The sequence below is a fragment of the Drosophila montana genome, unplaced genomic scaffold, assembly GCF_035044405.1.
Source record: "Drosophila montana isolate Dmon_TW-CO22-7 unplaced genomic scaffold, ASM3504440v1 contig_2438_1, whole genome shotgun sequence".
NCBI lineage: Eukaryota > Metazoa > Arthropoda > Insecta > Diptera > Drosophilidae > Drosophila > Drosophila montana.
The window spans coordinates 1,049,352-1,066,547 of record NW_026997315.1 but is presented as its reverse complement, the minus strand read 5'-3'; the positions used below and the strand labels follow the sequence as shown (position 1 = coordinate 1,066,547).

The 17,196-nt window shown below is 38.9% G+C and overlaps 2 protein-coding genes and 1 long non-coding RNA gene across 3 annotated transcripts; 1 reads left to right on the top strand and 2 right to left on the bottom strand.

Annotated features, from left to right (window-relative positions):
• Positions 1–6,136: 6,136 nt before the first annotated feature.
• LOC135428054 (uncharacterized) lies at positions 6,137–6,870 on the top strand. Its single transcript, XM_064681853.1, has 2 exons — positions 6,137–6,641; positions 6,700–6,870. The coding sequence occupies exons 1-2, from the start codon at positions 6,230–6,232 to the stop codon at positions 6,717–6,719; spliced, it is 432 nt and encodes a 143-aa protein (XP_064537923.1). The 5' UTR covers positions 6,137–6,229; the 3' UTR covers positions 6,720–6,870.
• Positions 6,871–11,390: 4,520 nt separating this feature from the next.
• Positions 11,391–11,910, bottom strand: LOC135428219 (uncharacterized). Its single transcript, XM_064682066.1, has one exon. It carries the CDS (start codon positions 11,812–11,814, stop codon positions 11,404–11,406), a length of 411 nt encoding a protein of 136 aa, XP_064538136.1. The 5' UTR covers positions 11,815–11,910; the 3' UTR covers positions 11,391–11,403.
• Positions 11,911–15,093: 3,183 nt separating this feature from the next.
• LOC135428131 (uncharacterized) lies at positions 15,094–15,673 on the bottom strand. The gene is made up of 2 exons (XR_010436204.1): positions 15,571–15,673; positions 15,094–15,465 (listed from the first exon to the last, which is right to left on the bottom strand). It is a non-coding gene; the product is annotated as an uncharacterized LOC135428131 (long non-coding RNA).
• Between the last annotated feature and the right edge of the window lie 1,523 nt (positions 15,674–17,196).

Sequence of the window (17,196 nt, the reverse complement as noted above, 5' to 3'; positions counted from 1 at the left end):
ATAGACGCAAATGCGTACTATTTTTATTATTTTTATTTAAACATGGTTAACGTTCCTGACCAGGGTTGTCCACTCGCATAAAGAACACTGACTCAATATTTATATGCACCTAAAAGTATGCTATAAGTTATTTAAAGATAGCATTTTTTTTAAATCCCTCGCCTTTCAGTTCATTTATCAAATTGAAAGCTGCCCAATTGGCTCGTCTGTGCGTTTAGTGTTTTATCTCTTTGACCACTGTGCGAGCGTGTATGTAAATCGAATTCTAAGAACATGCTCTGATTATCCGGTCAAGCAATTGCCAAAATAATAATCCATCTTGAGAAAAATTGCATGGCAAAGGCCAAACGAAAGAAAGACCAATATGCAGACTGGCCCCAGGCCAATCTAAGCCAAAGCAAAATACGCTAATGAAGTTAAACCAGCCCGCCGAGAAGTATGCAATGCAAATTCCTGAGCTGCTTCCAAAGAAGGCTATGTATGTGGGTAACTGTCTGTGCAGTAGTGTGCATGTGTTTGTTGTGTGTGTGTGTGTGTTTGTGAATATGCTGTGTTTTTTCATAGTGACAAAATTTGCACAAAAGCAATTTGTTAACAGCGCGCACAACAACAAAAAATAATAATAAAAAAAACGAACGCAACGCGACTTACTTGACATGTGAGTGGTTCATGTGTGGGGGTGGTGGTGCAGTGGGCGGGGAGAGGGCGCGGCGGTGGTCGTTGTGTTGGTGGTGCTGTCTAACGGCATTTTGGTGCTGCCATCTGATTTTTATGCATGCAGCAGCCAAGCAGCGAAGCAGCGGAGAGGTCCTGGCTGTTGCCTTATTGTATTATGTCAGTTAAGTTGTCGCCGTTGTTTGCTTGAAGGATAAGGGATAATGCCGTGTCCTTTACCAGGCAGCTTAAGCGTATTAATGTCTGTCAAGCAGTTGTCGCAAAGCTGACGTATATGTAAATGATTTGACATTTTTATGAGCTAGCTTAAAAAATACATAAAGAAAAGCTGGTAAAATAAAAAACCTAAAAACCCAAAAACTGACGCAATTGCCGTTCAAGTGGCAGCCGTTGAGGTTGTTTTTTCAAAATGTACTGCAAGTCTGATAGTCTGCAAGAGACGCAAGTAAATATTTCAATATTTTTTCAGGCCATTGGCAACTGTTTTTGGCACGCCTCTCACGTAGTTGCCCACATGCCACATGTTCGTTTGCCCTTGCTACCAACATTTTTCAGCTAAATGCATAATTTGTGGAGCTGACAAAAAAAAATCGGCAAATAACCTTGCTTTGGGCCAGTGTGCTCGACGAGAAGATACCCAGTGCTGTATAACTTTGCTTAAGGCATTTTAAAATGTTGCAGAAAAATTAATGAAAGCGTTGGAATAGCAAAAATGCGCTTGGAAAGCATTTTATCGGTTTGTCTGGAATGCTTGAAGAAAAAATCAAACTCATTTGATCACTCGTCATCATATTTTCTAATGAAAACTTATAAAATTATACAACTAAAATATACCTGATTCTTCTTGTGCCAAAATCTTCGAGCTCCCCTGAAATAAGAAATATAACCATTTCTCCGATCGATCAATGAACTAAGAGTTAGTTCGTAAACATCCAAATAAACTATATTGGAATCCCCGGCAGGCATTCGTATTTATATATAAATCGATTCATCTATTCAAACTGAAAATAAATAAAAGTTCATTTAAATGTCTGTCTGTTTACGCACAATTGCACAACTTATAGCCCGTTTTTAAACCATTTCATGGGTACAGGATATAAAAACTTTCGTTCGCATACACACTTTCCACACAATTCACAATATTGCGCCTAAAAGCTGGCAATAGAATTGTAAAATGCCTTGAGGCATAATTTATTTGAATTTAACATGTGCGCGCACGTACTCCGGCCAGGGAGTAGAGCGCCGGAAGCATGGGCAAATAATTTTTTTGGACGGCCGCAGGATGCGGGAAGGCGACTCCCACAACAAATTTGTGCCAAGTAATTGCGCAAATTATTGCACGTAGCATCGCCTAGGCGTAACATATGTCTGAGCTGTTGTCTAGGCGCCGCAGCTGGCACTCGATCACACCCATCACACACACTCGCACACACACCCATCACAGTTCACGCTACATTAAATTAACTTGACATATTCGACTGCGGCTCGCGCTGGCACGCAACTGTTGCTAATTTTTGCTTAATATGCCGCACAAGCTCATCCCCCACCCCCTCTCGTGTAACAACGGCTATGCAACATTTTTGGGGGCAATGCTGTCCATCTACTTCATTGGATTTGTGCAGCACATGCTGCCCCAATGCTCATATGTGCGTATGGTATAAATTATCCAATTCACGCCTCAGCGCATCTCTCGCCCTTGGGGGCCGAAGGACATAGGCCACAAATTGTATTACTTCGCATGTAAATGCAACACTTAGGCACGCATCGTCTCCAGCTTCGACTTCAGCACCAACTCCAGCGCCAGCCCCAGCTCTAGCTTCAGGTTCGGCTCCATTTCCATTACCATCTCTTCAGGCTCTGCTGCTGCTGCCATTTCCATTTCCACATTCAACTCGTTTTGCACTTGTGCTCTGCATTTGTATTTGTATTTTCGAGTGTATTCGTTTGTCTTTCGGTATTTGTGCTTGAAAAAGTTCCAATTGCTGCTGTCAAATGGCACGTGAAACAATGCGTTAGGCACAATTTGGGGTGTTAAGCAGGGGTTACGTAAGAGCACAGTGGGACTGAACGCACAAATATATTAAAGAATATATTGAAACAAAAAGTTTCAATAACTTGTAATTTTACGATATTTTAAACTTGAATTAAAGAGGAATATTTTCGTATTGTAATTAATATTAAAATTAACATAACATGATATTTTGAAAAATTTATAATATAAAATATAAAAAAGTATTTAATCAATATCTCTATATATATAAAAATTGTATTCTGACTTACTGACAGACTGACTAATTGGTGATCAACACACAGCCCAGAAGGGATTTTAAGAAACTACACACGCATGTGAGGAAAATTGGCGAAAAACGGTTGCATGGACGTTTTTTGTTTACCATCCGATCGTCATGAACATCATTTCCAAAGATAACTATGAAAATTATTCTGATTCGTTTTTCACACATTTCGCAAAATCCACCCTTCGTGGATAATAAATGAATGGGCGAAGTTTCAGGTGTAAGCTCATTGGCAAATATTCTTAAGAAAATCCGTTTAAGACGTTTTTTATACTTTTAGTAAAATCCATCGGTTCTTGGTGGAAATGAGGGTCAAGGATTTGGTGGGTAAAGTTTCGGGCTCAAATTTATTTCCAAGGATGCATATAAAAATTTCGTTAAATCCAATACGAGTCAAAAATATATGTGAAAATTGATTTAACACGTATTACACAATCCTCCCAAAATGCATGTCATCAAAGTTATGTGGTTTGCAAATTCCGCGCGGAATTATGTCTTTGCTTAGCATTATATTTCCGCCGTTGGCCGTTCGCGTCTTGGATTGCGAGTTAATTAGTATTATTTCATTTTAGTAATATCCAATAAGGTCGCTTTGCCTACCATTCCCTTTGGATAGAAAATGCAGCATCAAGATTCTAACCAAGAGAATAAAGTGAGCGGAACACGTTAATTCCAACACATGGTTCTATATTCGAGATACTTTTAACATATTTAACTTTAACTTAACTTTACCTTTATACGTGGAGGTCATGATAGTACAGGTTATGGATGTTTAAAATTGGAAGCAAAAACTTATACCAGCCAGTATAACATATATGTATATTTTATAGTCTAAAATAAAATAAAATCAAGTAACAATGATAGAGAATGATGCTTCCTTTTCATTATAGCCCGAGCCACTGTACAAGATTTTCTTATTGCTCCTGTTGGCACAAATCAAGCAAAACGACAATGCCTATGCGAATGTGTGAATTTCAGGACGATGACAACTGATAATAGATCGAATTACACACGCTCAGCACAGCCGCCCGAAAAGAGAAACAGGACTAGAGCAGAGCTAAAGCCGGAGATGTAGAAGGGGACGGGAGACAATGGCCGGGGCAGGGCAAAGCTGTTCCAGCTCTTGTGCGAAGTCCCAATTGTTGGGTGTAAATGTGAAAAATGTCTAGCAGGCACACAGGCAGTCACACGTTCCACACACGCACACTCGTGCACACATGCACACGTCGAGGACACGACCCTTAAGACCCGAAAATGCGGCACAGCATTAGATAAAAAACAAAGGCATGTAATTTTTGGAGCATAGCCGTAAGCCACAAAACGAGCAGAGAGGCTGGAAAACCGGATTCGGAAACGGAAACGCTTGATAATCGCAGTAAGCGAAAATGCAGCGTCAACTGGGGCTCAATGTGTGAGGTTAAACACGTATCGAATCTGATGATGAAGTCAACGTAGATAATGATGATGGTGATGGTGATGATGATGCCTGATGCCATATACCTGATAATGTTCCGTGAGGTGGATGGGCTCAAATCACGTATACACGAATTGATAAATGCGCTCTGCTAAGTGGCATGTTTTGGGTTAAATGCGGTGTAAAATGTGTGCGAGCCCAGCTCCAAGTAATAGCATAATAATAACAGCTTCGAGAGGTAGAGGTGGGCGGGGAGAGCAGCTCCAGCACCTGAGTGACAGTTCAGTTAGCTGCCAAGACGGCAACTGTCAGCGTGGGCGCTGTGACGCGTATAAATCGCCCAGTTGGCGGCGCACCTGGCGCACCTGGCGTGCCAACATATGCCACACGGCTGGGCCATGGACTTGTACATACATCTTGCTTACAGGCCAGCGCCAAATTGAAATTTAAAACGGTAAAACCAATAAAAAACAAGCTACAGACAACGACGACGACGTCGACGACGACGCCGATGACGACAACGAGGAAGGCGGCAATACAAATTGCAGCGACGACAGCTCAAAGGCGGCTCGGCCCCAGACCCAATCTTCGAGCTCCAACAATTCCTATCCCCAAATGCAATTCGCGCCCGGCCTGCATACAAATGCCAAGCAGCCAAGTCAGCCAAAGGATAATATAATGCACGTTGTTGAAGAATAATGGTTCTGCCAGAAGACAACAACGTCTCCGCCAATGTCTAAAGGACTAAGCATGTCTGCCAAAGGACCCAACCCATGGCCAGACTCAGCCCAACTCAGGCCGAGCTGCTCGCTTGCTGCTCTGCACTTTGTTTGCCGTAGACGGACAATAACGATGCCAGGCAGCAATGACAAGCGATTTTAATAGAATCTACGAGGCTTACGCCAAAGGACGCAAACGAACAGCGGCCAAGTCAAGTGAAGTGCGGGCCCAGAAATATTAATGCTTGGCCTATGAGATCTCTTTGCCGTCATCGAATCGCCGAGCCAGCCGGACGCAGGCATGTTATGAATATGTTAGTTATTCAATTGTCATCAATTAAATATAGACTTCAAATGAAAAAAATCCATTCACAATATGCATTTTAAATTTTGTGCAGCAAGTGAATCTGTATTGATTAAAGACAAGGAATTTGTCTGAACAGACAGGATTCGGATTTGAGTCTCGGGCTAGTGTATGTGTTATTGGAGTAAATATAATATATATGTATAATAATAATACTACAAATTTTAATAATAATTACTTTAATAATAAAAATAATATTAAAACGTTTAAGCAAGGGACACAAATTAAGCAATACTTAAATACTGAGTATTTGGTGTCTGCGTGGCTGGAGCTTCCAATTTTCATTTGCCTGGCTTCTGAATTCCGTCATTCCTTTGATATATTCCTTGTTGCTCTTCCTCTCCTCTTCTTCCTCTCCTCTTATATAAGAATTGATTAAAAAGGTGGAGTTCGAACTCTCATCTTTTCTTTTGCAAAGCCGTCTGCCTTGCCGCTAAGTCTTGCCCGATGTGAGTTGTCAGTTAACTAAGAATATAAATGCTCCCATTTCATCGTACGCTACTTTATGCTAAATTTAATCAGTATTTTTCATTCAAAAGGGATCAATACTTATCCTAGCTCGCAACATAACCACACATTTTCGCTTGGCCGTAAGGACATTCAACAGAAAATGGCATCAAAGCAACATTGAAAATCGTTTTAGATCTATTTGACATTGAAATAACTTTAGTTACATAAACTACCAGACACTATTTAGTCTTCCATAAAAATTCTTTTCTCATTCAAAAAATTTGCAATCTTATTCCTTCCACATCTATCCAGAATGAATACAGCGTCGTTAGAAAAGCTTGCTTCCTTTTGCAAGTCGCTGCGCGACTCGGAGCTGCGTACCCTGGCGCTGCTCGGTTGTCCCATGAAGATACGTAAATCACGACACTTTTTTCAGCTTGTGGTCACTGTGCGCGGACATGTTGATAATGAACTGCCGCCGGATTCGCGCATTAGTTGCAAGATGGTGTTCATGTGCCCCAAGTTCTATCCTCGCAGCTTGCCCGAGGTGCATATCAGATCGAAAAAGAACTTTCCCGACTATTTGGAGAGTGTGATCTATTCGGAATATGAGCGTGTCACGCATCTATATCGCGGCTCACAGTATATAGTACCCATGGTGAGCAGTGCCTTATATATGATCGAGCGGGAGGAGCGGAAGTTTGTGCATGCCATGGGGTCCGTGGGCAAGTACATTAAAACCAAATTAAAGAGCTATAATTTGACTTTGGCTTACTTTTTCAGATGAATCAAGAAATTTGTAAGCCCTCGCGGGTTGCACAGCGACTTGTTTAATAGAATGCGTTTTTAATAGTCTTGAGTCAACTAGAAGTGTTTTTATTTTCTTTCCTAAAATTAATCATGCGTGTGATTGCGTATGTCGACCTAACATTGGACACTTGGGATTGAGAACAATGCTCAATTTTATTTCTCAACAAATTTACCATAAATGCAAATTTGAAAATCTTGATAAGTGAGAACTGAGAAGTTTAGTAAATGTAAATACCAGCTTGAACATTTATACAATTTTAAAAATATATATTTATAATTTACATTTACATACCTGCTGGATTTTCTATTAATATATAAATGCAAACTTAAAATTTTTCAAGAGTAAAGGTTTTAAAATTCCGTTAATGTCCTATTGAACATATATATATAGCATCTTAATTTATATTACATGCGGAATGGAACATGTCTGAAATTAAAATAACCGATAAAGCAAGGATATCTTCGGCACATCAAATATTTTATACCCTTGTGCACATTTCAAAGAAAAGTGAAGATCGTAAATGCTAAGTTTGATGAAAATATCTATCGTTTCTATGGCAGCTATATGATTTAGTAATCCGATGTTGACAATATTTTGCATATATTCGAGGTGCATAGTCTAACTAATAAATGCAGGAACCTACTTTTGACAGATCGTTCCGATGGCATATATCTGCCAAGTTGTCCGATCTGGCTGGTTCCAACATATGTACTGCCTGGAATAGAAAGACGGATCTATGCAAAGCTTTAAAACTGAGAGACTAGTTCGCACAGAAGCAGACAGAAGTGACAGACGGACATGGCTGTTGACGCTGTCTAAAATATATATACTTTATGGGGTCGCAGAAGTCCCCTTCTATGCGTCAGACATGCCAATGGTTATACCCTTCTATTCAACTACTAAATACTAATCTGCTAAAGTTTCTTTTTAATAATTTCTTTTGCAAATTAAAAAATTTAGAAAATGTTCATAGTGTCCTACATATAATAAAAAATATATATAATTAATAATTTACAAATAGGAATCTGCAGGAATTTTATTGCTATTGCATAAGTTAACTTTAAGCAAAACCCATTTTAGGTACGTGCCCTAAATAACATGAAAATCGCTGCAAGCTCGGGGATTTCCATATAAAACAGGACCAGTGCATAAAATGAACTATAAAAAATATGAGTATGGGCATTACAGTGAGTGCCGAAAGCATACATATATTCTATTTATGATTCAAGGAAACCGACTGCAACTTTTACAATCCACAGACATAGACACACACACACACATATAGAACACACGTGAAATGTGTGTAAAAATTTCAACACGCTTACACAAAAATTGCCAATTAAGCGCATTTATGACTGCAACGCGCGAAAATATGTGTGGCATGCAACTAGGCGCTGGACTTGGGCCGAAAGCAGAGCGCATCCACAACCATCCAGCGTCCGCAGGGAGGGGGCCATAAACATTTTTAATGTGGAGACGTGTGCACTCGTCCCGGACATTGCCGCACCGGATTATTAAGAAACAATGAAGCGAGGCGTGCGAGACGCCTGCAAGTATGCAATAAAAGTGGACACATAATGCCAAGTTTATGGTGCAAGTTAAAACCAGAAACTAAATAGTTGACACCGCGCAAAATGAAGCCCAGACATTGCCGGAGGCTTAACATTCACCGACCAGTGTCAGGGCCAACGTCACGTTGCGTTGCTCTCCACCCCTGGCTTCAGCCTGACTCTATATCAGCTGAGGGTTTGGCTTTGGGTATGAGGGAGAACCCTGCGAGCTAGTGACAACCCCCATAAAGTGCACAAATGACAACATAATTTGTAATTTGAATTTGTTTCGTGTTCGAGCATAAGCAATGAGCTCGAGACTCCGGCAGACAGTAGTCATTCTGGCCACCGCTAGATGGCGCTTTGATGGCCAGGCTGACCCATCAAAAATTCAATTCGCGTTGAGATTTGCACTCTGCGGGCTTTGGTGTATTATCAAATATTCTTAGGGTTTTCTGCATATCACATTGTTCTTCCTTAAAAACTTTTACCTACTAACTCACTTTTTTTGTTTGTTTATTTTCATTTCATTTAATTTTTTTCAGATAAAAATTAATATTGCGTAAATATTGCGTGTCAAAAATGTAAAAAGCAAACTTTGGGAAATTGGATGTTAAGAGAAAGAAATGCATAAATAAAAGCACGAAAACATTTCGTTATATACATAACATTTAAAATTTAGAAAAAAATCATAACCAAAAAGCTGAACAAATGAAAATATGCATACAAAGTATTGTTGTTTATTTTAAGTTTGAACAAAGTTATGATTGTCAAATAAATACTGACAATTTACAATTGCCATAATTATGTTTTATTTAAAATTATAGTTTGCAAACAATTTTAAGCTTTCGTTATCAATAACTAATAATATCTTATACATAGACAAACGTTTGGCTACAACAAAACCAATCAAAGAACTACAAAATTTCATATTTGACCGAAATAATCCAAAATACCTATATAAGTAAAAAGAGTTTATTTAACAACAACAATTCCAAATTAACCCCGAACGTGCAACCTGTTTTCTTTTGTTACTTAACTTGTGCTAAATGGGCAAGTGAATGGCATTTCATTTCACTTAAAACGAGCGACAATCACCCACAAATTAATTTCTATATTGCAAGGCACAATGGGCAAAATTGCCTTCCAGTTGCCGGGTCCATGGTGTAAAGGAGGGCGGTTGCATTACAAATAATTAAAAAGTGGTCGGGCACAGGTCATAGTTAATTTTACGAGCTGAGGCAGCTGTTAGCCAAGGGTTAAGGCGGCACGACGACAACAACGACGACGACGACGGCGACTTAAAGAGCAGCCAGGACTATTCGGGAGCAGTTGGGACCAGTCAGGACTGAGCATACTTTGGTCTTGGCTGATTTATGCGCTTATCACGCAAGCGTCGCCGTTTTTATGGCCTGTCTCCGGCGGGAAGTTGTCTGCCTGGCGTCGTTTAGTTACCGACCATAAATGTCCTGAATGTCCTGCCGCATTGGCGACGCACACAAATTTGCCATTTTAATGCCACGACGAGCTCCACGAGCGCTTTTCAATTTTGCCATACCTGGCTACGGCTTAGCCACCACCATCCAGCTCGTCGTCCTGCGCCGTGACAGTTTTTCATTACGCACAAATCCTTCGGGCATACAGTCGCCAATGTCGTCACAGCCGCATTAAAGATTGAATGCCATTGAAATATCCCGAAATGTTTGCGGTTGACTTACAAGTTGCCAAAAATAAAGAAATTGCGCCAGCTGTTAGGTAAACCAAAAAATGGATGGAGAAATAAATGTAAAGCATTTATTGTCAAAAGAGATAGCGGAAAGTACATGGGATCAAAGCTGTATAACTATTTATATGTATAGGAATTAGACATATATTTTTAGTTTACTTGCACATTAATTTTAAAATTCGATTGTTTTTCTAAATTTAATAAGGGTCCAATTTCTTATATTTTATAATTTACAGTGCCGCCACATATCTCGTTAGCTTACACCAAAATGTATAAGGATATGATTCTGAAGCTGTATGCAATGGACTAGCTCTCAAAGGATGTCTAAAGAAGTGTCCCTGAGTCTCAAAACCAGAACAAAGCTTGTATTCAGAACTAGATTTATATATTTGAGTACGCCAATCTCTATATAAATTAAAATATTCAGTTAGAAAAAAAGGTATGATCCAACTCTTTTCAAGGTATTCAAAGACTTTTCAGTTATTTGCTTGTTAAATTTATACAAAAGAGCATGAGTCTATTGCCTACTTGGAGCTTAAGTATCTATCCTTTACCGTTTTCTTATCAAAATGTCTATTGACTTTAAGCTGAGCACACTCGTCCTTATACTTGTGCATGCATGTCCTGTGTGAGTTGCTCTTCGTTTTTTGCAATTTGGCCCTAAAAACTCTTTGAAAGTGACATTATGCAAGTTGTGAGCAACTGCAGCTATCTAAATTACCCAGAGACATCCGGCATTGGGTTGCAAAAGGACTTTGACGCCGCCGCCAACGATGCAGCACGCTTAAGGATAAACAGGATGCGCCCAAGGAAGCTACTGCTGCTGCTGCATCTGCTGCGAATGTCTTTGCCATTTTTTGACTAGCAATTTCATTGGCACTGCTGTCGCGGCGCCAGCGGAAGGAAATGTATCAAGGATGTGTGTGCATGTGCTAAGGACTAAACACAGTTAAAGCCCTCGCTTAGATAACTATGGCAAGTGCCTTGGCATGTGCATAAAAGATAAGTTAATGCAATGCCCAATGCCCAATGCCCAATGCCTGGACAGGGCCGCCAATTAATGATCAGTCGTCCTGGCGCGTCTGTCGACCGGCACGTGTTAACATTTGGCCAAGTGTTGCATACTTCAGGGCTGCGGCCAAGTGGCGCGCTGCCAATGGCAGAGAAGTCACGTAGCCTGCGTGAGTTACGGGCCCTGGCCCTGGCAGAGCATTCCACGGCAAACATGTTTGTGCACGTACATGCAAGTTGATGCCCAGACAACAGACAACAAGGACCCAACCACGCATACCACACACACACACCTATTGCCGGCAACAGTTACAGTTGGGACAGCAAAAGACACTCAACATTTACGAGCCCCGCCCAATGGAAAGAAGGAAGCAAATCCGAGCGATTCTTTAATGGTGCCTCAATTCGTTGTTCAGCAGCATCTGCACCCGCGTCACCACCGGCACAATCATGTACAGACCCAGGTGCTGCTCCAGCGCCACAGCGATCTCCTCGCGCAGTTTTTTATCCAGCTCCCGGCTAACATTACGCTTCTCGACCAGCTCAACGGTTGGCAGCTGGAGCGGATAGTTGACCGGACAGGTGAAGATCAGCTGCAGCGCAATGCCCTCAGTTTCGCCATCCTGGTAGTTGCAGGTGCTCAGCGGCACCTTGAGGCGCAGCTGCGGGCTGCGGCACAGCACCAAATATGGCAGTCCCAGGTAGTGCAGCGTTAACACCTCGTTACTCTGCAGATTCTTATTAAATCTGGCAACGCTCTCGAGTTTGTCTTTGCGCTCCGCTTCCTCGTACTCAGACATTTTGTGCTGATTTCCTTTTATTTATTTTTGAAAAATTTTGTACAATTTTTTCAATTTTCCTTTAATTTTTTTTCCCAGAACTTGTTTGAAATGTGAAGCTAGGCTAGGGAAAAACCGCTACTTCACAAGCTCAAATGCGCACCACAAAAGTAGCTAAGGATAAAACTAAGCATCTTTGTTGGAAAAATATTACGGTATACCTGCAGTTTGCATACTCTGCCCAATTTGTATACATTCGATTTTGCCAAGTAATCTATCTCATAAGCAGTTTTTATCCATACAATCCATATCAATTGTTCAAACTTCTTTAAAATATTGTTAGCAAATATCCAACATGTCTTGACCAATAAAGTCATTTTGAATGCATTTTTTTTTAGTTTATTTTGTGACTACATTTTAGACACATCTGATTGATGAAAGCACGCCAAGATAGCTGCACTTTCTTCAATCCGTGGCGTCCCCTTGGGAACGGAATTAGGCTGCTGGAGTCTTCTCAGAAACTCCCTTAGGTGGCGGAGCAAAAGCATCAGCTGAGAGCGCCACTCCAAGTACGATCAAGCAAATTAGTGAGAGCTTCATGTTAATGCTTTGAATTTGTTTTCCAACTGTGAAGGATTCCCAGCGAAGCTCAGCTTTTATAGCTGATATTCCAAAGTGTGACCAATGGAATTGGCAGAACATATTTAATATTCAACCATGCAGTTGTTTCCTACTTTAGATTATTCGGCATGCCGTTATTACGTTTGTTAATAATGTCATCTAGTAATAATTCTGATTTGCATGCTACAAATCCACATCAATTGCATAATGCGTTGATGTGTAATCTTTGCCCAAATCCAGCCCTGCGCTGCCGTATCCGTATTCAGATAATTCAGAAATGTCGTTTATTAAGACTTTTACCTATGTTCAGCTAGGGCATACGAATTAAAATAGTGTGTGTTGATTGGAAATCAAAACAAGTCTCATTAGCCTTGTGTGACCGTTTTCATAATAGAAAAATTTGTATTTTAGCCTGGTAACACTTTAAGTTATTCACAAGTGTTTTAGAAAACTATGCTTAAAGTCATGACGAGTTTTCAATGGGATTTAGCTTAAGATTAATATGATATCTTTAAATTGTATTTGCAAGTCAAGGCACAGGCAGGATAAAGTCAACAGGACTTCAGCTCAAGGGCAAACCAGATATATTTCTAAATTGGTTGATTTGATTTTGTGTCCGGCTTTCATTTCACTCGCTATGCCAATTAGCTTTGTAATTATCGCGAAAATTTGCAAACTCGAGAGCATTTGTATTTGTGCATTTAACTCTCATGAATTATAATTGTCAAACAATCACAAGTTTAATACCCTTTGGAATCTGTCTTCATACTTAGATTATACCGTTAGTAATTTTCATTTTCAATTGAATCCTTTCCTATTTTAAATAATAATTGTGTTAATTGACAATCAAATGTATTTATTAAGATAGGCGAAATCCCAATATAAATTAAAATATTCAGTTAAAAATGGGATGATCCACGAAATATGGCAGTCCCAAGTAGTGCAGCGTTAACACCTCGTTACTCTGCAGATTCTTCCTAAATCTGGCAACGCTCTCGTGTTTGTCTTTGCGCTCCGCTTCCTCGCACTCAGAAATGTTGTGCTGATTTCCTTTCATTTATTTTTGAAAAATTTGGTACATTTTTTTTTGTTTTCTTTTAGTTGTTTTTTGCCCGTAACTTGTTTGAAATGTGAAGCAAGGATAGGGAAAACCCGCTAACAGGCAGAAAGTAGTTCACAAGCTCAAATTTGCACCAAAAAAAAGTAGCTAAGCATAAAACTTACCAACTTTGTTGAACTTTGTTGGAAAAAAAATATAGTGTATCTGTAGTTTGCATACTCTGCCCAATTTGTATACATTCGATTTTGCTAAGTAATCTATCTCATAAGCAGTTTTTATCCATACAATCCATGTCGGCTCTTCAAAATTCTTCAAAATCTTCTAAACAAATATTTTGTTTTGAGCAAATTTTATATCAATGGGGCAGGCCTTGACCAATAAAGACATTTTGAATGCATATTTTTTTTTTTAATTTATTTTGTGACTACATTTTAGAAACATCCGATTGATGAAAGCACGCCAAGATAGCTGCACTTTCTTCAATCCGTGGCGTCCCTTTGGGAACGGAATTAGGCTGCTGGAGTCTTCTCAGAAACTCCCTTAGGTGGCGGAGCAAAAGCATCAGCTGAGAGTGCAACTCCAAGTACGATCAAGCAAATTAGTGAGAGCTTCATGTTAATGCTTTGAATTTGTTTTCCAACTGTGAAGGATTCCCAGCGAAGCTCAGCTTTTATAGCTGATATTCCAAAGTGTGACCAATGGAATTGGCTGAACATATTTAATATTCAACCATGCAGTTGTTTCCTACTTTAGATTATTCGTCATGCCGTTTGATTTTTACGTTTGTTAATAATGTCAACTGGCAATAATTCTGATTTGCATGCTACAAATCCTCATCAATTGCATAATTGAACCAAAACAAGTCTCATTAGCCTTATGTGACCGTTTTCACAATACAAAAATTTGTATTTTAGCCTGGTAATATTTTTAATGTTACCAGTGTTTTACAACACTATGCTTAAAGTCATGACGAATTTTCAATTGGATTTAGCTTAAGATTAATATAATTTCTTAAAATTGTATTTGCAAGTCAAGGCACAGGCAGGATAAAGTCAACAGGACTTCAGCTCAAGGGCAGACCAAATATATTTCTATATACTTATATCAGGTCTGGTTGATTTGATTAGCGTAGATTTTGTGTCCCGCTCTCATTTCACTCGTTATGCAAATTAGCTGTGCGATTTTCGCGAAAATTTGCAAACTCGAGAGCATTTGTATTTCTGGATTTAATTCTTATGAATTATAATTGTCAAACAATCACAAGTTTAATAACCTTTGGAATATGTCTTCATATATAGATTATAACGTAAGTAATTTTCATTTTCAATTCAATCCTTTCCGATTTTAAATAATAATTTGTGTTAAAGCTTAAAATCTAAGACCCTACAACTTGGTTAATTTTTTCAATTATAATCATTGACAATAAAATGTATTTATTAAGATAGGCCAATCCCAACATAATTTAAAATATTCAGCTAAAACAAAGAGGTATGATCCATAAAATATGGCAGTCACAGGTAGTGCAGCATTAACAACTCGTTACTCTGCAGATTCTTCTTAAATCTGGCAACCCCTCGAGTTTGTCTGTGCATTCCGCAAGTAATATATCTGATAAGCAGTTTTTATCGATACAATCGATATCGAATGTTCAAACTTCTTTAAAATATTGTTAGGAAATATACAAAGGTGGACCAATAAAGACATTTTGAGTGAATTTTTTTTTTAAATTTATTTTGTGACCACATTTAAGACACATCTGAATGATGAAAGCACGCCAAAATAGTTGAACTTTCTTTAATCCGTGGCGCCCCTTTGGGAACGGAATTAGGCTGGTGGAGTCTTGTCAGTGGCTCCCTTAGCTGGCGGGGCAAAAGCATCAGCTGTGAGCGCCACTCCAAGTACGATCAAGCAGATTAGTGAGAGCTTCATGTTTATGCTTTGAATTTGTTTTCCAACTGTAAAGGATTCCCTGCGAAGCTCAGCTTTTATAGCTGATATTCGAAAGTGTGGTCAATAGAATTGGCAAATCATATTTAATATTCAACCATGCAGTTGTTTCCTACTTTAGATTATTCGTCATGCCCTTGGATTCTTACGTTTGTTAATAAATCCACATCAATTGCATAAGTGACATCAACCGCTGCATTGATGTGTAATCTTTGCAAAATTTGGCTCTACGCTGCCGTATCCGTATTAAGATAATTCAGAAATGTCGTTTTTTAAGAATTTTACCTATTTTCAGCTAAGGCATACCAATTGAACCAAGACTAGTCTCATTAGCCTTGTGTGACCGTTTTTACCATTACAAAAATTTGTATTTTAGCCTGGTAACACTTTTAGTTATTCACAAGTGTTTTACAACACTATGCTTAAAGTCATGACGGGTTTTTAATGGGATTTAGCTTAAGATTAATATAATTTCTTAAAATTGTATTTGCAAGTCAAGGCACAGGCAGGATAAAGTCAACAGGACTTTAGCTCAAGGGCAAACCAAATATATTTCCAAATATATCTGGTCTGGTTGATTTTATTTTGTGTCCGGCTTTCATTTCACTCGCTATGCAAATTAGCTTTGTAATTATCGCGAAAATTTGCCAACTCGAGAGCATTTGTTTTTGTGGATTTAATTCTTATGAATTATAATAGTCAAAAAATCACAAGTTTAATACCCTTTGGAATCTGTCTTCATACTTAGATTATACCGTTAGTAATTTTCATTTTCAATAGAATCCTTTCCGATTTTAAATAATAATTGTGTTAATTGACAATCAAATGTATTTATTAAGATAGGCGAAATCCCAATAAAAATTAAAATATTCAGCTGAAAACAAGTAAGAGGTTCTAGTCGGGAGCTCCCGACTAGGGGATACCCTGAACCCCCTTCTTCTAACGGGCGATAGGTATAAAATGAAAGATACTTGATATATATATTTTTCTAAAAGCAACATACCAAGTTTGGTGACTCTTGTATTATTTACCGAAATTGCTAAAAAAAAAAAACAGTATATCAATATCGATTTTTATCGATTACTCGGAAACGGGCAAGTTATCGAATATCGGAAACAAACTCGATCTGCGCGGGGACTAGGAGTACCTACATTTCAAGTCTCTATCTCTTATAGGCTCTGAGATCCTTGCGTTCATACATACGGAGAGACGGACGGAAAGACGGACATTGCTAGATCGACTCGGCTATTAATGCTGATCAAGAATATATATACTTTATGGGGTCGGAGATGCTTCCTTCTGCCTGTTACAAGGTAGTGCAGCCTTAACACCTCGTTACTCTGCAGATTCTTATTAAATCTGGTAACGCTCTCGAGTTTGTCTTTGCGGTCCGCTTCCTCGCACTCAGAAATTTTGTGCTGATTTCCTTTAATTTATTTTTGAAAAATGTAAAATTCTTTTTGTTTTCTTTTAGGTTTTTTTTTGGCCGAAACTTGTTTGAAATGTGAAGCAAGGCTAGGGAAAACCCGCTAACAGGCAGAAAATAGTTCACAAGCTCAAATTTGCACTAAAAAAGTAGCTAAGGATAAAACTTAGCATCTTTGTTGGAAAAATATTACGGTATATCTGCAGCTTGCATACTATGCCCAATTTGTATACATTCCATTTTGCCAAGTAATCCATCTCATAAGCAGTTTTTATCGATACAATCCATATCGATTGTTCAAACTTTTAAAATATTGTTAGCAAATATCCAACAGGTCTTGACCAATAAA

Coding starts and splice junctions, on each gene's coding strand:
- LOC135428054 (XM_064681853.1), top strand. CDS start 6,230: ATGAATACAGCGTCGTTAGAAAAGCTTGCTTCCTTTTGCAAGTCGCTG. Junction 6,642..6,699: donor GCATGCCATGGGGTCCGTGG/GCAAGTACATTA, acceptor TTACTTTTTCAG/ATGAATCAAGAAATTTGTAA.
- LOC135428219 (XM_064682066.1), bottom strand. CDS start 11,814: ATGTCTGAGTACGAGGAAGCGGAGCGCAAAGACAAACTCGAGAGCGTT.